Source organism: Notothenia rossii (assembly GCF_949606895.1).
Source record: "Notothenia rossii genome assembly, chromosome: 7".
NCBI lineage: Eukaryota > Metazoa > Chordata > Actinopteri > Perciformes > Nototheniidae > Notothenia > Notothenia rossii.
Window position 1 is genome coordinate 33,087,032 of NC_136905.1, and position 18,886 is coordinate 33,105,917.

Sequence of the window (18,886 nt, forward strand, 5' to 3'; positions counted from 1 at the left end):
CAAACTAGATGGGAACAGGCAACACCAGTGTGATTTTGGTGAGTGTATGACTATCCTGGACAAAGATATAGGGGGGGTTCAAAATCCGGCAGCTCCAACACCTGGTCTGCCGGATTTGGAAGCCCCTCTTTAGTTTTTCACCTGCTGGGCCCAGAGTAAAATGCTTTGGTGAGCACAAACTAGAGGGGAACAGCCAACACCAGTGTGATTTTGGAGAAGTTGTGACTGTCCTGGACAAAGTTGTAGGGGGGGGTGCCATATCTGGAAGGAGAAATACCTGCTCTGCTGAACATGTTATGTAGAGAACAGTGCAGATCTTCCCTATTGACACCAGGAAAAACCTAGTCTAAAATAAGGAACATTAATAGTGTGATATAGGCACAGATATAAGATCAATAATACACTTTATTTTAGGGCACCTTTCAAAACATTCAATGTCACTTTAAAATAAAATAAAATATGAGTGGCATTACAACACAAAAATGTGTTGAGTAGGAAACCACAGAGGAAAATTACATTCAAAGGAGCAATTAAAGTGAGTGAAGCCAGTTTGAACATGCACATTCTCTTTTAGGGTTGATTGAAAATAACACATTGTCTGACATTATCATATATGTTATATCATTACTGTCATATAATTGCTTACTATTCGTGGTTATTAAGTATCAGACACTTAAACAACAGCGAAGGTTTTAAGAAATGGGACTATACTGACAAATGACATATTATCCTGTCATTGTCCGTTCTGTAGGAAGGAGGAACATAACCGTGTGGGACTAGACTTAAAAACGGAAGTTTGTTCCAATACGAAGATTGTGACAGATCTGAAAAGTGTCCTTAAAACGAGCCCCCTCGCAATTGTATGCACATTATTTATTCAGCCGTTTGCCGTTTAATCTGATGGGAAATATATCATTCAAAAGAGAGAAAAAAGCTTATTAAACTAGACTAACGCTCAATACAGGCAATGACGTCACCTTTGCGCGTCCCCGCGAACAGGGCTTCAATCTACGGCAATTGGCTTCAATCTGCGGCATAACACCGGTACTCCTCCCGTCCTTTAGGGGAGGACATGTAGAAGGACTGGGTCTTGCGTTTTAGGCGCGCTCTCTTGGTGGCCAGGGACAGGCTGTGCTTGCTGGAGGCGATAATGTTAGTGATGAACTTGATGCAGTCCACACACACCTCCATGGTGGCCCAGTCCTCCGTCAGCTTTGAGGCAGCTCCAGTTCCTCGTGAGACTTTAAAGAGCCGTGCTTGGATAACCTACATGGGACAAGAGGACAGGAAGGCATAAACAGGATCAGAGAGATATTTTTTTTTTACTTACTTTGACTTATTGTTGAAACTAAACATGTAATACATGGGTAACACAATCTGTGTGTCAGGGTGACTTAATCCTAATTACAAAAAGGGTATTTTCTCACTAACATGTAGTGGTCACTAGTCATGTGAATTGATTCATTGTTTGGGTTTTGTCGTTTTTCCTTTTCTTTTTTTCAGCATTTGGATAAATCAACACTTTTTGAATAAAGATTAGGTAATACAATATATGCCCCAGCATTTTATGAAATTATGATAAAAAACAAATAAATACCTATGTTTTTTCATACTGGTGTGTTTAAATCGGTTTTAATCCAGAACAAAGAAGATTCATGATCAGGTATTGCATTACAGTTTATTGTTGTAGTCATAATTTGTTGCACTCTTTGCAGGGAGGTACATTTTAAAGGTAATACAGACTGAGGGTACAAGCTACACCGTAGTACATGCATAATGCAGTCACACTGTGGACTCTGCCCTGAACACCCTACTGCACTGGGAGAGTTCCCCTCTCAGAGAGACAGATCTACAACAGTCTCACCGCCATGACACCATCCAGGCAACACACCTGACCTACAAACACACCTTTAGAAACGAAGTATGTACAGGTACAGTAGATGACTGTTCAATATGTGAGTGTGATAGTAAAAAAAAAGGCAGTTATTAAGGCAGACATATATTAATGAGGAGTGTTATAAAGAACAAAATAGACACCCAGGCCAGTAATGATCTCTGAATGAGGGAGGGAAATCCTAAAGGCATCATATTGAGACTTACAGTATGTTGGTTTTTTCCTGAAGCCTGTACAGTGAACTTTGCATCTGTACAAAAAACATGAGGTGTTAATTATGACTAATCCGTACACAATACAAATACTTAATGTAAAGAAAAGTAAACAATTTAATATATAATATATATTTATCAACGCAAAGATACATTTAAAAATGCATATGTAAATCAAGACATGGCACAACTGAAAAAACTGACACATGGTACAGAAGGTAAAAATGTTGCTATACCTGTTTTACTCTTAGTGATTGTAGTTAGTTGCATATGAATGGACAGTAGGTTAAATGTGCTTTAATGGCCCTAAAAACATTTGTAATCTGCTTCTCTACTAGTAGAAATAAGGTTGACTATTACAACAACATATGTATCTGTTAATTTACGTCTGCTCTTCTGGGATCTCCCCAACTGGGGCTGTGGAGTGTGGAAGATGTGGTTATTTACCAGACACGAACGTTTTAATAAAAGTGTTGCATCATGGGAAATGTTTTTGAGCGTGACCCAGATATAACTAATGGAGACAGACAAACACACATGAAGGAGAAACAATATCTCTGCAGCTTCACCTTTCTTTTTAGAATTATTCCTTTATGAAAGTGCAAGTCTTATGTGATTAAATCTGATTAGCTTAGCATTAGTTTCATTATTAGCATCTAGTTTTGGTTTTTCCATCTGAGAAACTGAGATTTAAAAACAGACTTCCAGGTGCCCAGTTTGTCTCATCTTGTAAGACAACAGCACATATTTCAGTTTGGGGTAACATGGATAAGAAAGCTGTTATCATTTGGCACTACATTTGAAGGAAAACCCGTTATTTGTTTTAATTGTGATGCAAAGAACGGGTTGCTTTTTTTCTGAAAGCATGCTTTTAAATATGCTTTGCAACGAGGAAAGTGGGAGGAGTTTCATTGATCATCATCAGCAAAATAAAACAGGGACTTCATCGAACAATCATTTACCGTATACACACATGTAAAAAAAAATAAACCCATAGAAAATGTACAGTTTGTTATTCCGTAGAGTCACTCTCAGTTACATTAAAGTCTCTCTGCAGGGCCAACAGTCCGTCTTCAGTCTTGTGCTTGAAGGTTTTAATGTGAGTTGGGCTGGACCACCCGGGTAATGAAGTAATTCAAAAGTCTGTGGCCAGAGATTAAAGGATCATCTATGATATGGTAAAAAACAACAACTGTATGTTCTTGTCTGAAAGAGCTATTCACGACGATCAGAAAACCGCGACAAACACCACACCGTCCACAACCGAGGTCCAAATCTGAGTATACGTGTACAGTAAGATCATACCCAGTGCTGAGTGCTTCTAATTGTGCCGAAGGAGCTGGAAGGAGCCAGAGATAGAGAGATGAGGAGTTTCAGATCTCCTTGATTGTCCGTTCTGACGGCCGGTACTCCTCCCTTCCTTTAGGGGAGGACATGTAGAAGGACTGGGTCTTGCGTTTTAGGCGTGCTCTCTTGGTGGCCAGGGACAGGCTGTGCTTGCTGGAGGCGATAATGTCAGTGATGAACTTGATGCAGTCCACACACACTTCCATGGTGGCCCAGTCCTCCGTCAGCTCTGAGGGCAGCTCCAGTTCCTCGTGAGACTTTAAAGAGCCGTGCTTGGATAACCTACATGGGACAGGAGGACAGGAAGGCATAAACAGGATCAGAGAGATATTTTTTTTTTACTTACTTTGACTTATTGTTGAAACTAAACATGTAATACATGGGTAACACAATCTGTGTGTCAGGGTGACTTAATCCTAATTACAAAAAGGGTATTTTCTCACTAACAGGTAGTGGTCACTAGTCATGTGAATTGATTCATTGTTTGGGTTTTATCGTTTTTCCTTTTCTTTCTATCAGCATTTGGATAAATCAACACTTTTTGAATAAAGATTAGGTAATACAATATATGCCCCAGCATTTTATGAAATTATGATAAAAAACAAATAAATACCTCTGGTCCCTTTGTACAAAACAAAAATATGCAAACTGTGCTTCTGTATCTCCGAAGACAAAAATGTAAATGTAAATTCAGTTCAGGGAAATTGGACAGATATTTAATTTCAAAGAACCAGGGCTTTGTGGAAATGAGGCGTTTGGGGCAAATGTACTAATATCATGCTAACTCTCAACAGGATAATTAGTTGTACATAAGAACTTCCTGCCAGAATGAATATGAGTGTGCTTAGCTCTTACTTCGATATGGTCTTGTGCAGGCCGTGGCGCTGTGGGCTGCTGGAGGACTTCTCTGATTTGGCAGCAGCTGTGGCTCCAGAGGCTTTTCCAGCTCCTATAGAAGCCCCCTTTTTTTCTGCTTTCAAAGTGGGAGGCGCTGCGGCCCCTCCCTCTGCTGACGGTCCCGGCCCTCCAGCCACAGAGAACCCTTGTCCTACGTCAGCAATGGCATTCACCCGCTCCCTGGGGAGGGTGTTGGTCGAGCCAATGGAGTAGATGGGCAAGCTAGAATAAGGTTTGGACGGCAGCCGCATCTATTAGAGAGACCAGATAGGAATGTAATTAAGTAAAAGCTTAATAGTTACTGAGAAAGAATACTGATGAGGCCTGCATGTTTTAAGGAATTCACATGTTACATCTACTTGAATAGGCATCTTTAACTATTATAATCATACAAATGATAGCTTTAAGAACATCAGGAATACAATATGGTTGCATACACAGTTTAAAGCCTGTCAGGCACAACACAACAATGGCACCACTGCTCTGTGAAACCCATTATTTATTGTAAATAATAGCTTTCAGAGAACAGTGGGAATGCCCTAAGCATCTTTTTGAGCAGCATTTGTACTAAGGTTATTATTTTTTTTTTAATATATTAGGGACTCACTAGTGTATCTTAAGGCCATAGAAGAGTTGTTAGATAAAGTCAGTTTTTGGATATCACCACATTATTGTCAGTTGCCTAATTAGATCTTATAGTGGATCAAGTAAATGCTGCTCTGACAGCTGATTGGCTGATCGATTCATTCAAGCTGACTCACCTTTTTGCAGCACTGTGCACACACAGGCCTGCACGGAGAAAAAAATGAAGGGAGTGATGAATAAAAACAGTCAAGCTTACTTTCTAAATACTTTTTCAAACAATGCAAGAGATGAAGATAATCATGTAGGTTGTTTTACTTTTTGCAAAACTGGCAGATGTAGGACCAGGTGAACAGGGAAAACCTTTTGGTTCGACAACAGAAGCAGAGCTGCAATAAAAATAAAAGATGATGTTAGAAATCAAGAATGGTACAGCAGGTTACAACTGATTCAATACAGTGGTTTTTTTTCTACTGATAATGATGATGGGGCAGCAGTTACCTTTCCCTTCTTCATGGCGTTGTAGACCTCTTTGTACTGCTGGAACTTCTCCAGCTCTGCCTTTACCAGCACCTGTCTGATGTGCATCACCTCCTCCACCGTCAGAGAGAGACACTCCACAGGGAAGCAGAACTCCTCCTATAAGGAAAACATATACACACAGTTACACACAGTTACACACACACAGAACAGTGAGTGATCCTGGCCACAGCACATCGAACACAGTGTTTAACATTCAGCGCACACAAAGCCACCCCTCTGCTTCTTTAGAGCAGCCTGTGAGGGTCCACACTACATTTGGGTCATAACAATGTTCTCATTGTTCAGTGAAGATTCAGAGGGAGAGATTAAAACCGATTTAAACACACCAGTATGAAAAAACATAGGTATTTATTAGTTTTTTATCATAATTTCATAAAATGCTGGGGCATATATTGTATTCAGCGGGAGGGATGGAAAGACGTCATGGCAACAGAGCTACTCACAAACAGGGCAATGATTGTAATAAATGACCATTCCAAAGTGATGGATTAGTTTTTTCCCCAATTTATATTTTTTGTATTTATGTTTATGCCCATAATCAAAAATCTTTATTTCTTTTTAATTGTAGCAGGGCTGCAGCAGTTTTGTAGCCGGGTGGTTCCATGTGAGGCAGTTTAACCAAAACGTCCTGGGTTCTATTCCAGACTTTTGACCTTTCTTGCATGTCAAACCACATCTTATATTGGCCCGATTATGCTTTTTAGGGTTTTCCCTTTCCTGTAGTGTGTTATAAAGGTACTGTATCTATGCATGTAAATGGTCTGCAAAGGCCCTGTGTTCCCTCCAGAGGGAGTTTCTCTCCAACACACCTCCCCCCTGCCTGAAACGCCTCCATTGGACTCCTTTGTTTACTTCGGTAACATAGTGACACACTGTGTAACACTCACGCTTCTATTGGCTAGCAGTGTAAACAATTATACGTGATAGGCTAAGGGGCGGGACGTCTCTAAGAGGTTGACCAATCACAACAGAGCCGGCCAGCCAACCAATCAGAGCAGACTGGACTCTGGTTTCAACAATAATATTAATTATTGAAAATGTGACAAATGAATGCCACAGCTGTGTGGGTTGTGTTTGACTTGCTATACTGTCACTGGTGGAAGCATTGTGCTTTGCTTTGCATGTTTTTAGTCTGCACAATGTATCTTTATTTTCAGGAAAGGTTCAATATAATTAGTTTTGCGCTAGACTTTTTCGCTGCCCGTCATTTGGACGGACAGGATCGTAAAATGTCCGTCAAAATCCATTATTACCCGTCGGTCTGTACACAACTGACAGGGAGGGGGTTGGGGGCGGGGCGGAAGAGCACGATCGTGAACTGTCAAGTGGGGGGGGGCCTCGTGAAATATTAGAGCCGGTGTTATGCCGTGTTGTGCATGCCCACTGCACCTCGCGGGAGCGCGCCACAGTGTAAAGCATAAACTCCCAGACATTTCAATGATTTGTACGGCATAGTGTGGTCTGGAAACGACATAAGGGCATAACACCGGAGCCCTGCTGCGGGGAAACTTTGGCGCTGTTCTGAGTTTGTTCTAATCCGTCAAACGGACGGACTGCTTTCAGATTTTTCCGTCATTGTCAAAAGAATTCCGTCATAGACGGAATATATTCGGTTAACGCGACCTCTCTGACTATAGAAAGCTTCTTTTGTTTCGTTCAGTAAAAACAGTGTGCTGCTGTTTTCCTGTCTGTAGATACAGTCTAGCTGCTATCCCTTAGTACTGTATCAGTTACGTTATCTCCGCAAAGCACAAGCCTGAGGGGGATCATGTGTTTTTTGCCGTGTGTCCCTGTGTCTCCACAGCTAATCTCTCATACTACTGGACCTATCAACCTTATATTATTCGTGCACATATCTGACTGTTGCTATGTAACCCAACCAGAGGCATGAGACAACTTCAGAATATTATTAAAATCTTGAGAGATATGTGAAAAGGCTTCTTAACAGTGCCTACATACAGTATCGTTAAAAGCACACAACAATGTCGAGATCTTAAAATACTTTTTATTTCTAACGCATCTCACCACCACCTGTTAAATATCATTTGTTCAATACTAGAGTAGATTTCAAATGTATTTTAGTTAAGACTACACCTAATTGTTTTAGTGTGTTAAAATGAAAGCAGTGAAGTAAACAATGGATAAATAAATGATATTGTTCACTGGTCACATGTCATGACACCTCAGAGATAAAGCAGTATGTCCCTAGTCTATAATGGCAGAAACCTACTCTACAGGTGAATGATGTTTAGTGAAGAAGGAAGCACGAGGAGAGGATGGGCAGCTAGAGTTATTATACCAGGACGGACAGGGGGAGACTGGCAAAGCTTGGCCGACTCTCTTCCTCTGAGGTAAACTGCCCTGCACAGAGAAAATACTGCCTTCATCCACCCCAAAGCAAACGCCTCCATAGGGTGTGAACTCTGTAAAGGGTGGAGAGTGGAGGGAGAAGGGCAGAGAGAGGAGGAGGAGGAGGGGGTTCCGGGGCGATATGAAGCTATCATCCCAACCTGAAGGGAGGAAGGTTCCTGGAGCTTGATAAAGTCACACCAGGGGAAAATGTGAGAATAGACAGTAGATCTGGTCAGATAGAAAAGACGAGGGAAGAAATCCAGTATCCAAGTATGAAAGAGATTAAAGTGAGTAGTTTCATCTCCTTCTCATTTGCTTTTCTGTAAAGATAATGATGATTTTTGGCCATGTTTTAGTGCAGTTCTTCATGAAGCAACTGAAGCTGGGCTCGGTTTAGCATGCGAACAAGAGAAAATAGTTTCCTTACAGATCAAGTTTTTTCAGAACTATTGGTTTACTACATATACACAGTATATAGCATTTTACAAACACTTTCTGCTTATATCATGTGCAATAATAATAACAATGTACAATATTAACTTGCAATTATGTATCTGCCACTATGTTTATTTTTGCACTATTACTTTTTGTGACTGTCCCGGCTGTTCGTTTAATTTTCATGAATTTAGTTCTTGTTTCTTTCATATATATCTTTTGTGAATATTCAGGTGGAAAACTGACTTTTTTTTGACTGGCTACACTCTCTTCAGAGTATGTTCTAATACTGTCTCATAGTGTCACACTATGTGATTTTGTTAAATAAAAACTTTTACTGCACCTTTGGACAGCTTTAAAATGATAGAACACTTATTCTGCTCATTCAACATGTTTTGTGTTTTTATTCTATCTTCTGAAGTGGGACTAACCAGAGACTTAGAGCTCTTTTTAGAAGGCGGCTGAAACAGTCGGACGTTGGTCGGGGTTTCCTTCTCGATGGAGTGTCTCCTCTGGGGGGTCTTACGCCTCTCTGGCTGGGGTGTTGAAGAGATGGGCAGGAACATGGGGGGAGCTGTTGTTCATAGAGGAAAGAAAGGGAAATGAGAGAAGATGAGGCTGCTTTACTCGAAATATTCCATCGATTGGTTAATTCAAGGTTCAAGACATTTCCGTAATAAACATGGCAGAGGAGGTTGCTAGATTAAACCCATTGATCACTGTCGGTGTGCTGAGGTGTGAAGGGGATGTAGAAAGATTCCTGACTCACTTTTCTTCCCCACAGCACACTCTGGGGATGTATCATCCATCAAAGACGTAGCCACGCTGGAGCTGCTGGCGGACTTGTGCCCAAATATGTCATCCTGAATGCATGGAAAATACAAACACTTCAGTCATCATTTGCTCTGCACATGCTGGATGTTATTTCTAAAACACATCCTACACAAACAGACTGATACTGACGTCAGAGTCAGAGCTGTCCAGCTCGGAGAGGCTGGGGGCCTTCAGGAGCCTCTTCCTCTGAGGAACAGACTGGGATCCCGAGGGTTCTCCCATGGAAGATATGGACCCGTTGGTCAGAGACAGAGTGCTGGACGTCCTCCTGCCCATGTATGGACTAAACTCATCTGCAGAGCCACACACAACAGAGTTATTCAGACAGAAGGAGGGAAAACACTTGACATGGATCTCAAAACAATTCCTCATATTACTCCTTGCATCCAATTGAATTCTTTAAATCTATTTGAACCAATCAGCCCCGAAAAAGGGGAAACCCTTTTCAAAGTTTATTCGGTAGATGCAATAAAGCCTATTCAGGATTGAGGTGTGAGATCCATCCCAAGGTTATATAGGTCAGGATAGGTGAGTTAAGTTGGTCTGAGGGGAGGCAGAAGAGCAGGCTGGTGTTACACAAAAAGCATGGATGACTCTTTTTTGAATATTATTTTCAGGGGATGCGCTGAATCCTTAAAATCCACAAGGTCATTCTGCATCGAGAGAGGAGTCATCCAGTGATAGAAGTAGAATTGATAATAACCAAACACCTAACAAGCTGCCTGACTCTAGCTGTAGTTTCAAAATGGTTAAGCTGAAAAGAGGGGTTTAGAGGGAGGAAGTAGAGGAGGAGAATTGGAGTGCTGCAAAAGACAGATTAAGACCTGCAGCTGATCTACGGGAGCACTGAAACCGCTCTCTTCCTATTTCAATTCTGGACTAGGACCCACTTTTCTACGACCTAAGAGACTACATCTTTAGGCTTTGTACACTTGTGTCCTGCCCAGGCTTTAGTATTGAAATAGAGGATATATTAGTTTACAGCCAGGGAGGCAGACAGACAAGGCCATTGGTTAAGGGTAAACAAGGCCTTCCAAACCAGAGCAGTGCTGATACCTTACCTACTCCAGTACGGAACAAATCCTGAGGCATACTGCGAGTTTTGCCAAAACCTAAAAGGGAACACCTCCTTCATTAGGATAGCTATGAGAATATTCCCCAATGTGGTATGTCTGTGCTGTAAGAACTCAACTATCAAAAAAATGTATGTTGAGGCATTGTGATGTTAACTTATAGTTGTGCTGCATATCATTTTTGTCTAATGCTATTTTTGATGGTAAAATGTATCTCCTTGCCCCTTCTATTTTATTGATGACTGTTTAATGTCAGAATTTGGTTTAACAAAAACATCCTTTCACCTTGATTCTATAACAAATTGATATACTTTAATACATTCATACTCACCGTCAACAAACACTGTTTTGTATTTTTATATTGTTAGCTTAGCTTAGCATAAAGACAGGTAACAGGGTGTCTTCCAACCAGCACCTTTAAAGTGCTCTAATGAACTTAATGTTGACTTACTCTATAAATACAAATAAATATTCTAAATTATATGTTAGCAATTTTTTGTCTGGGTGCAGTGACTTCCTGTAGTATCTCACATGTTACTGCCAGGAAATAGTTCCTGAAAACTCCACGTAAAACTTTAACTTTTAAAAGAAGAAGAAGAAAGCTAACAGTTTCACCATTTTGTTTGTGAAAATTTGGACAGAGCCAAGTTAGCTGCCTCCTGTCTTTATGCCAAGACAAGCTAGTATAACTCCTCCTGGTTCTAGCTTCAAACTTAGAGGGCTATTGATCCTTTCATCTAACTCTTCAAGAAAGAGAATAAGCATAATTTTAAAATGTTGAGCTATTCCATAAATTGCCAATGCATTTAAGCACACTGTCTCCTTTTTGTCACTATGGAACAATATAATGGACCCAGAAGTGCATGATACATCACCAAAAGTGGAATCTATATCCTGTGAAATGGATTTCTCCTTGAAATGTTATTTTCTTGTTCCTGATTAAAACCTTAATCATGTCCATTAAAGTGTCAATGGGTATGTACCATTAGCCATAACATATCGAGCAGAGTGAAAAACCACACGGCTCACTCTGTGTGAGAATGATCCATCACAGAGGGAAGTCCGTACACACAGAAGTTTTCGGACAGCATGAATGAGTATGCAGAAGTGATAAAGCCTGTGCTGTGATGAGAGACACTGGCAGAGTGGAGCACAGCATTATTGTGATTAGCCTGTGTCAGCAGTATTTTCTTATCACCTCAATCAAAATTGTCTCATTAAGTCGGTCACGTGCATTTAATGTCACCGGTCTCTACAGGGAGACCGGTGCTGTGCAGAGCGTGAGGCAGCACCCTGATTCAATTCTGCAGAGTCACCTCTATGAAAGACTCTTTTGTATGACGTTGATCATTCTGGGAGACACAGATGTGGCGGTAACTCTGGCAGCTGCTCATATCAATCCCTTGATTAGATAGCTGGCTGCACACTTATGTAAGATGCACATTACGGCAGTATATTTCACAGATGACACACTGGGCTAAGGTGACACTTTTCTCCTTCCTAGTCCTGTATATTTGTTTGACAGGAGCTGTAGATAAAACAGACTGTATGAGCTGCACTTGTAAGACATTATGATAATTGAGTAGGATTATAAAACCACAACGATGCCTTCCAGCTAAACTTTTACCTGCACTGAGGCAATGTCATTGCACCATTCTTTAAAAAAAAACATAAAATTGACTGTAAAACTCAGCCGGATTATGTTACATCATTTGAACTGTCACTGGTCATTAATTCAGCCTGTAAACAGATAGCACCAAGAACAGAAAAGCCCTTTAGATATAGCAATCTGTCTGAGACCATGTGATCTGTCCCAATCAGCGCGCTGAGTTTAATCTGTCCCTTCCCTTCAGTCAGATGCTGATGGGAGGTCAGGGGTTCCATCTTGTGACAAAATCCACAGGCACTGCGAAGTGTACATGTAATGAACGCAGTCCATGTTGCCAACAAAATAACTGTCAACTATGGAGTTTTTTTAGCAAGGTAAGGAGATTCAAAAAGGAGGAAAGCAATGAGATGCAATGAGGTTAAAGCAAGTTTGTGCTTACAGTATTCTACTGCCAATTAGAGAGGAAGATCCGTTTTTATTTTAATTATCTAAAACATTTTTAATCGTACCATTTTTCAAACTTTTCCAAAAAAGACTAAATTAAAGTAGGTAAATAAATAATAGAATACCTACATACGTATCACACATCAGTTTTTTCTTATCAGTGTCCTCCTACTGACCAGCGTCCCACATCACCATGTTCCCCCCCCACAGATCACAGCCGACCATCACCAAACACTGAAGCATGACATGAAATGTGTGTGTTGATGCAGTGTGTGCGATGTGTGTACAGTGTGCTGATGCAGTGTGTGTGATGTGTGTGTGTGTGTGTGTGTGTGTGTGTGTGTGTGTGTGTGTGTGTGTGTGTGTGTGTGTGTGTGTGTGTGTGTGTGTGTGTGTGTGTGTGTGTGTGTGTGTGTGTGTGAGCTGGGAGAGCAGATGAGCAGCCACAACAAGAAGGTAAACAGAAAAAGGCAGATAAGCAGCGAGGTAGACTTTACCTGACGCATCAAAACTGAAAGACATGCTAAGTGGCCGAATTACTGCAACGAGAAACAGTAATGGCATCGCACAGTCATTTCTTGTTATCAGGAAGTATACTAAGGTAAGACTTACTGTGATATACTAAATATGCTTGGCAGACATGCAGGGGTATACCATGCTAATTGTCAAGTTTTAGATCACTAAAGTATAACATCATGACGGGAGATAATAGAATTTCAAATATAAGCCATAGCCAATGGTGAGAGATTACAGACATTCAAAAACAGAAGTGGCTTGTTAGTAATCAAGGAATTGCAGACAGTTAGCATTAATATTCAAAAATATAGTAGTAAACTTCAAATATAATGCAAACAGTGTAGTTATCAACAAAATAATAATAATTGTTAGTTGCAACAGAAAGATAAAAAGTTAAGCAGCATTAGCTAAAAAAGCAAAGAGCAGCGGGACAAATGATAAAAGTGTAGTAACACAACGCTACTCATTTCTCATCTGGATTCATCCCAGCAGGTGAAAGCATCAGCTCCATACTTCAGATTAAAAATGGCTTTTCAGAATGAAGTATGTTTTGCATGTGCATGACAGTGACAGTGTGTGTGTAACATGAGGAGGACGAAGACATTTTCCTTACCCAGCCTGCCCCTGCGCATCTCACCAGGCGACACAGGTCTGAGTTTCCTCTCTGACTTGATTTCCGATAGGATCTTCTCATGCAGGGTTGGAGGAAGCTGAGTCAGCGGCTTCAGCTTGCGAGCCGACACCTAGTGCAGGTTGATGATGGGTTAAATATAGACAGCGACAGGGAGTAAGTAGAGTGGAGAACAACAACTGACAACCAACAAACAGGGTTCTAGCCAGAACGCCGTTTCATCACCACCTCCTCATCCCTCCTGTGACTGATTGTTCATCTTATTCTATAGGGTTGAGTGCCCTGCTGAAACTGCGCCTGCTAGATCTGCAGCGAGATTAATATCAACAGAGATCTGATGAGAGCAGCATTTTACTGAGTTCACAGTGCAGTGAAACTGTCATTTGGAAGCTACAGCATACATTTTTTAAAGAGGCTGGACTAGTTATTAACATACTCTTTTTTAATACAGAATAATTACAATTTACATATGATGGTTTTATAGAAATGCTGTAACCTATGTTTGAATGTAATTCCAATAGATTAGAGTCTACAAAATGTTTTCTTACTGTGGTCAATATAATATTTAACAAGGACATTTCTGTTTATTTTAACATATCCTATACACTAAATTTGGCAATGTGGCTTTTTGGGTTGCAATAACTTTGGACTCGCCACCACCATTTTAGGGGTTGGGGAAACAAGTCACAAAATAAGGTATATCCTGTTGAAATACACAAACTTTGTATAGCTTTTCAAATAAACATGTTATTTTAAACTCTTGGTGTCTGAGTCTGACGAGAAAGTAAAAGCTGTAGAATTAAGAAATACAAAATAATATCCTAGCATGACTGCTTTGAATGTCTTGTTTTTTCCAAATGTTAAAGTTGTTTAATTAATAATGATGTGAGGACTGAATCAGCAACGATTTTAAACCAGATTTTTAATATCCAAAACTGTCTCCAAAATACGTTCTTTCAACAATCAAATGATAATCTATGTAACTGTTTCTGCAAAATGATCAGCAATGCCAAATAGCTCATAGTGGCCATGTAAGGCTGGGATTCTTGGGAAACACCCAAGGAAGTAGCGGTGTTCTCCATTAGATTTTGGTAACTGTGCGTCTGAACCTTTACACAACATACATTTACAAGTTTGGTGAAATATTGTTGTATCTATCTCACCATTATAAGGTCGGGAACCACAAAAACAGGGTGCGAGATGATTTACAGAATGAGACTGCAGTAAACAAACTTTAAGACCAATCATATTATTTTCTTGCCAATTACTTGATAATTTAACCTCTTTGATCCTCTGAATTGTGTTCAAGAAGGCAAAACATTATTTGGTTGAACTGGTCACAACTGATGCTCATATGATCTTAGAAGGGGTCAGCCAGTCAAAGATTGGAAACCTCGGTTCTGGCTGAATGTTTTCAGAATCAGAATACCTTTCTTCGTCCCACAGAGGAAGATGTACATTGTTACAGCAAGTGAAGAGTGCAAAGATAGATTAATATAATATGTAAAATAAAAGTAGAAATTACACAATTTACAATTTACCAAGTACAAAATACACATCCAGTACCAGGACAGTTTTGAGATAGCAGCCAGGTGAAAGTATTAAAAGTGGAAGTATATATTGCACAGCTATTTACGGTATTTATGTTTATATGTGTGTGGGGGTCTACCAGGGGCCGTGATGGTTATACAGCCTGACCGCTGCAGGAAGGAAGAACCTGCGGTATTTCTGAGGCTGTAAGGAGTGGCTGTGATATTTGAGTCCATGCTCTTCAGTTAAACTTACAGGGTTGAGGGGTGGTCTGGACCTGATGAACTCCAGGATGACTTCATGAGCGCTCTTCTTTAACCTGGGTGGGATGTCTCCATGTAGCTGAAAGAACAGCAAAGGATGAAATATACTGTACGAGAAAGGTACAAACAGTCACAGTACTTTGTAGAAAAATCTGGACTCATACTATCAACTTCAATTATTTGTTTTGTTAAATAACCAATTGAGATATAAACAGTTTTGTTGCTTCCGTATTTTCAGCAATGCCAAATAGCTTATTGTTGCCTCTGGCACTATTTTCCTTGGGGTTTTGTCAATAGTGAGTTCTTTTGGCAGCATTTTATGAGTGTTAACCTGCCAAGCAACTGGAGGTGGAATATGGAAGCCTCAAAGGTGTCAAATGAAAGTGCCTGCCCCCATTATATCCCCAAATAAATATAAGTCAAGCACTAAAGAGCATCCCCCCATCCCACAGTTGTTATGCAACAGTGTTGTAAGTAATTTTTCCAAGCAATTTCCCATAGGACTGGAACAGTGGTACAACAGAAGTACAGCAAGCTGGAGGTGTGCTTGAATGTGGCAGCGATTTCTATTTGTGGTGGAATCTGGACACTGACCATGACTTTGCGCAGGTTGTAGCGTTTGGACTTAATGTCGTTCATTAGCATCTCATAGGGGGTGAGCTGGAACTCGATGGGCAGGGGGTTATACTGACGATCCTGCACCTTCTTCAGCTTGACTCCTTCACGCAGGCCCCTCATCACCTGAACCCAGAACCGAGCCTGACGGAGGGAACAAAGGGCAGCATGGGAAATGTGAACTATATAATACCATAACCATTTGACTATGACTTTATTTGGACAACAGCTCTGACCCTGTGCACACAAAGTAAGGAGGGTTCATCAAAGTGTAAAATCCATTCCTACAGATTTATTTATGTGTTCATGCAGTTATGGAGAATCTTTAAAATGAAACCTAAGAAAAGTCCCAGCTGGATGTCAGAGGTCAGGAGTCTAGTTGCTTACCCAGTCATCTGTCTGTAGTTCATCCAGGTCTTTGCCAGGCCCCTCTGATGACCCTTCCTCCATTTTACGGAGGTTCTGTTGGAAAGAGATGGAGAGTATGAATATGAAATAAGAACACTAACTGTTTGAATCTTTAGCCATGCTAGTGGTGTTGCCTAAGGGATGGCGGATTTCAGATGGCATTCATTTGGACCAAAGGGAAAAATGTTAACAACTATTGGATGGATAGCCATGACATTGTTGCAATCGCTAGTTTCAAGTATTCTTCAAAACGGAATGATATTTGTTTTGTAAATTATGTTTCCCTTAACAGAAAATAGACAAAAAAGAAAGGTTATGCTTTAGGCCAGGTCACTTCCACCGTATTGTTCATTTTTCAGTTGTAGTGAAGGAACTGTTCATTTCTTCCAGTGAAAACATTTTGTTTTGAGCATGTTTTTTGCTAGTCAAATTAGCATTGCAAACTTTGCTAAGCAAGCTAACGTTTGCTATGCTAACAGTACCCCACCCCAATAAGCCTGGTCTTCCCAAGCTCCACCCTCTTGTCCAAATATGGTCACTTGTCCCCCTAAAAAACAATATGTTAATAGACGGAATACCAAACTGGTTGTCCATAAATTAAATGGTGACGTTTTATTTGTTATAAACTGATAGCATAGCTATAGACTGAATTTCATTTAGTTGATTACATTTCAGAGTCTTGGTAGTGTGCATGCTGGCACTGTAAATATACAGTCTATGGTTAGTAATGACACAACCACTCTCTCACTATCACTAGTTTTTAGGAATTTGGGGCTTTAATATGTCTTTCAATTCTTTATTTGTTTAGCTAGTTAGCTAGCTGTGTTTGTACAATAATCACAACAGCCTCACAGAGCTGCTAGCATGTTCTAGACTTAAACAGTGATATTAGCCTTAAAACAAAGAGAAACTTCATCACATATTCAGAAGAAAAATAACACGAACCTGAGAGAATCCCTAACGCTTAACAGAAAGCAAGCAACAGCGGTAATTAAAGTTTAAAAGTCTCAAAATGCTACAACTACTGTCACAAACTAGATGAATGTGAAGCATTTTGTTAAAGGAAGACGAAAGCGTAATTAAGGAGCACTATTGGAGTGACTTTGATGGTTATTGGACTCAGGATTAATTAATTTGGATGCCCGCTGTACGAAGAAATTAAAGGACGGCGCAAGTGGAAACAATTCACAAAGGGATTAAACTGTTTAAAACACATGCTCAAAGTAAACCGGATTTTGCCGATGTGTTTATGTGGATTCAAAAGACGTAAATAATCTACAAAATGGAGGAGACCGATCTGATCGGAGCAACTGTGATAAATAATCCAACTGAAACCGGCATGGACAATGACTATGTTTTAAAAATGCGCTTATCCAGACAAGCCTTGTTTGGACACTTTACGGGCAGAAGAAACATTTCTATTAAAGAAAGAATTATAAATGTCTGTCTTTTTATGCCTTTAATAGCTACTAATTGAATTGTTATTTAAATTAATTAATCAATTATTTTGTATATTTTATTGTAATGTAGAGACAAGGCTTTTAGTGACAATCATGTATTGCTGTACAATTATATGTAAAAAAAAAAAAAAAAAAAAGTCTAAATAAGATATTTGGGTTGGGAACCACTGCACTAGAGCAGGGGTTCCCAAACTTTTCAGCCCGCGACCCCCAAAATAACGGTGCCAGAGACTGGCGACCCCCTGTCGACGGGGGGGGGGGGGGGGGGGGGGAGGGAGAATTTTTTAATAATTTTTCTTTTTTTACTTTTCCATTTTTATTTTGTAATCATCTCGCGACCCCCACTTTGGGAACCCCTGCACTAGAGCAATGAAGAGAAGGAAATTAAATGTAACAAAAATTGTGTTGTGAATTTAAAGATAAAGGCAGACCTAAACTATATCCCTCTGGTTAATACATGAAGCGAGATACTGATAAGACAATCACAAGGAGTCTGCCCAGCCGACAGCAGCATAAGACCCCATCCCACCGGGGAAATCACAATTCACCATCATCCTGCTAGGAGAACAGCTGCCTTGACCGGACTGCAGGCTCCATGTAACAGTTATATAATATCACTCACAACATAAGGCATTTTGCGGCATCATAACTCTGTATGCCCACAATGCATACACAGTGGTATGAGTGGTGCGTGTTGAAATCAGATCAAAGCCACATATCTCCATTTCAAAAGGTTGGATTAGACAGTGTTCTTTTCACTTGACGGGGACAGCATTATAATTCGAAAGTGCAAAGCAACTCTCGTGTGGACAAAATTAATAATTAGAGCAATTACCAATAGCATCTAGAACCATATTTTTCCTTGTCAATAATTTTTGCTCTGGTTGTTATTCGTTTTTAGCGCTCAAAAGCTGACAAGAAGCACTTATCCACGAGCAAATAGGAGCCAGAGTGGTTTCTGTGAATCACCACCAATTGAGCAGCAGGAGGCGTCTTTGTTGAGAGACAAAGCATCTTTTAATAATACATGTTATTTATCACTTTTCCTGGCTTCGAAGATGCTTTACAAGCAAGTAAAGAAAAAAAGAAATGGCTGCTCTTTGCAGCCATGACACATGAATCTACAGCTCTGCTTAAAGACTGGGAAGTGGGGGAGGGGCTGAACATCACCCATCTTACTCCTGGGCCCTCGAACGCACACACAGTCAAACAGCTAGCATTTCAGATAAACACTGGAATAA

General features: G+C 40.3%; 1 protein-coding gene across 4 annotated transcripts in view; it reads right to left on the reverse strand.

Moving 5' to 3' along the window:
- Positions 1–1,659: 1,659 nt before the first annotated feature.
- spire1b (spire-type actin nucleation factor 1b) overlaps positions 1,660–18,886 on the reverse strand; it is a 54,448-nt gene continuing 37,221 nt past the window's right edge. The window contains exons 5-18 of one of the 4 annotated variants that reach the window (XM_079693722.1): positions 16,165–16,239; positions 15,757–15,921; positions 15,155–15,241; positions 13,352–13,481; positions 12,720–12,761; positions 10,158–10,208; positions 9,226–9,389; positions 9,032–9,125; positions 8,694–8,836; positions 5,434–5,571; positions 5,251–5,321; positions 5,112–5,139; positions 4,309–4,601; positions 1,660–3,735 (exon numbers count right to left, since the gene is read on the reverse strand). In XM_079693722.1, the coding sequence (XP_079549848.1) occupies positions 3,480–3,735; positions 4,309–4,601; positions 5,112–5,139; positions 5,251–5,321; positions 5,434–5,571; positions 8,694–8,836; positions 9,032–9,125; positions 9,226–9,389; positions 10,158–10,208; positions 12,720–12,761; positions 13,352–13,481; positions 15,155–15,241; positions 15,757–15,921; positions 16,165–16,239 (1,737 nt within the window). In that variant the 3' untranslated portion in view covers positions 1,660–3,479. The remainder of the gene's footprint in view (positions 3,736–4,308; positions 4,602–5,111; positions 5,140–5,250; positions 5,322–5,433; positions 5,572–8,693; positions 8,837–9,031; positions 9,126–9,225; positions 9,390–10,157; positions 10,209–12,719; positions 12,762–13,351; positions 13,482–15,154; positions 15,242–15,756; positions 15,922–16,164; positions 16,240–18,886) is intronic. The other 3 variants (XM_079693723.1, XM_079693724.1, XM_079693725.1) reach the window with 3 other exon arrangements.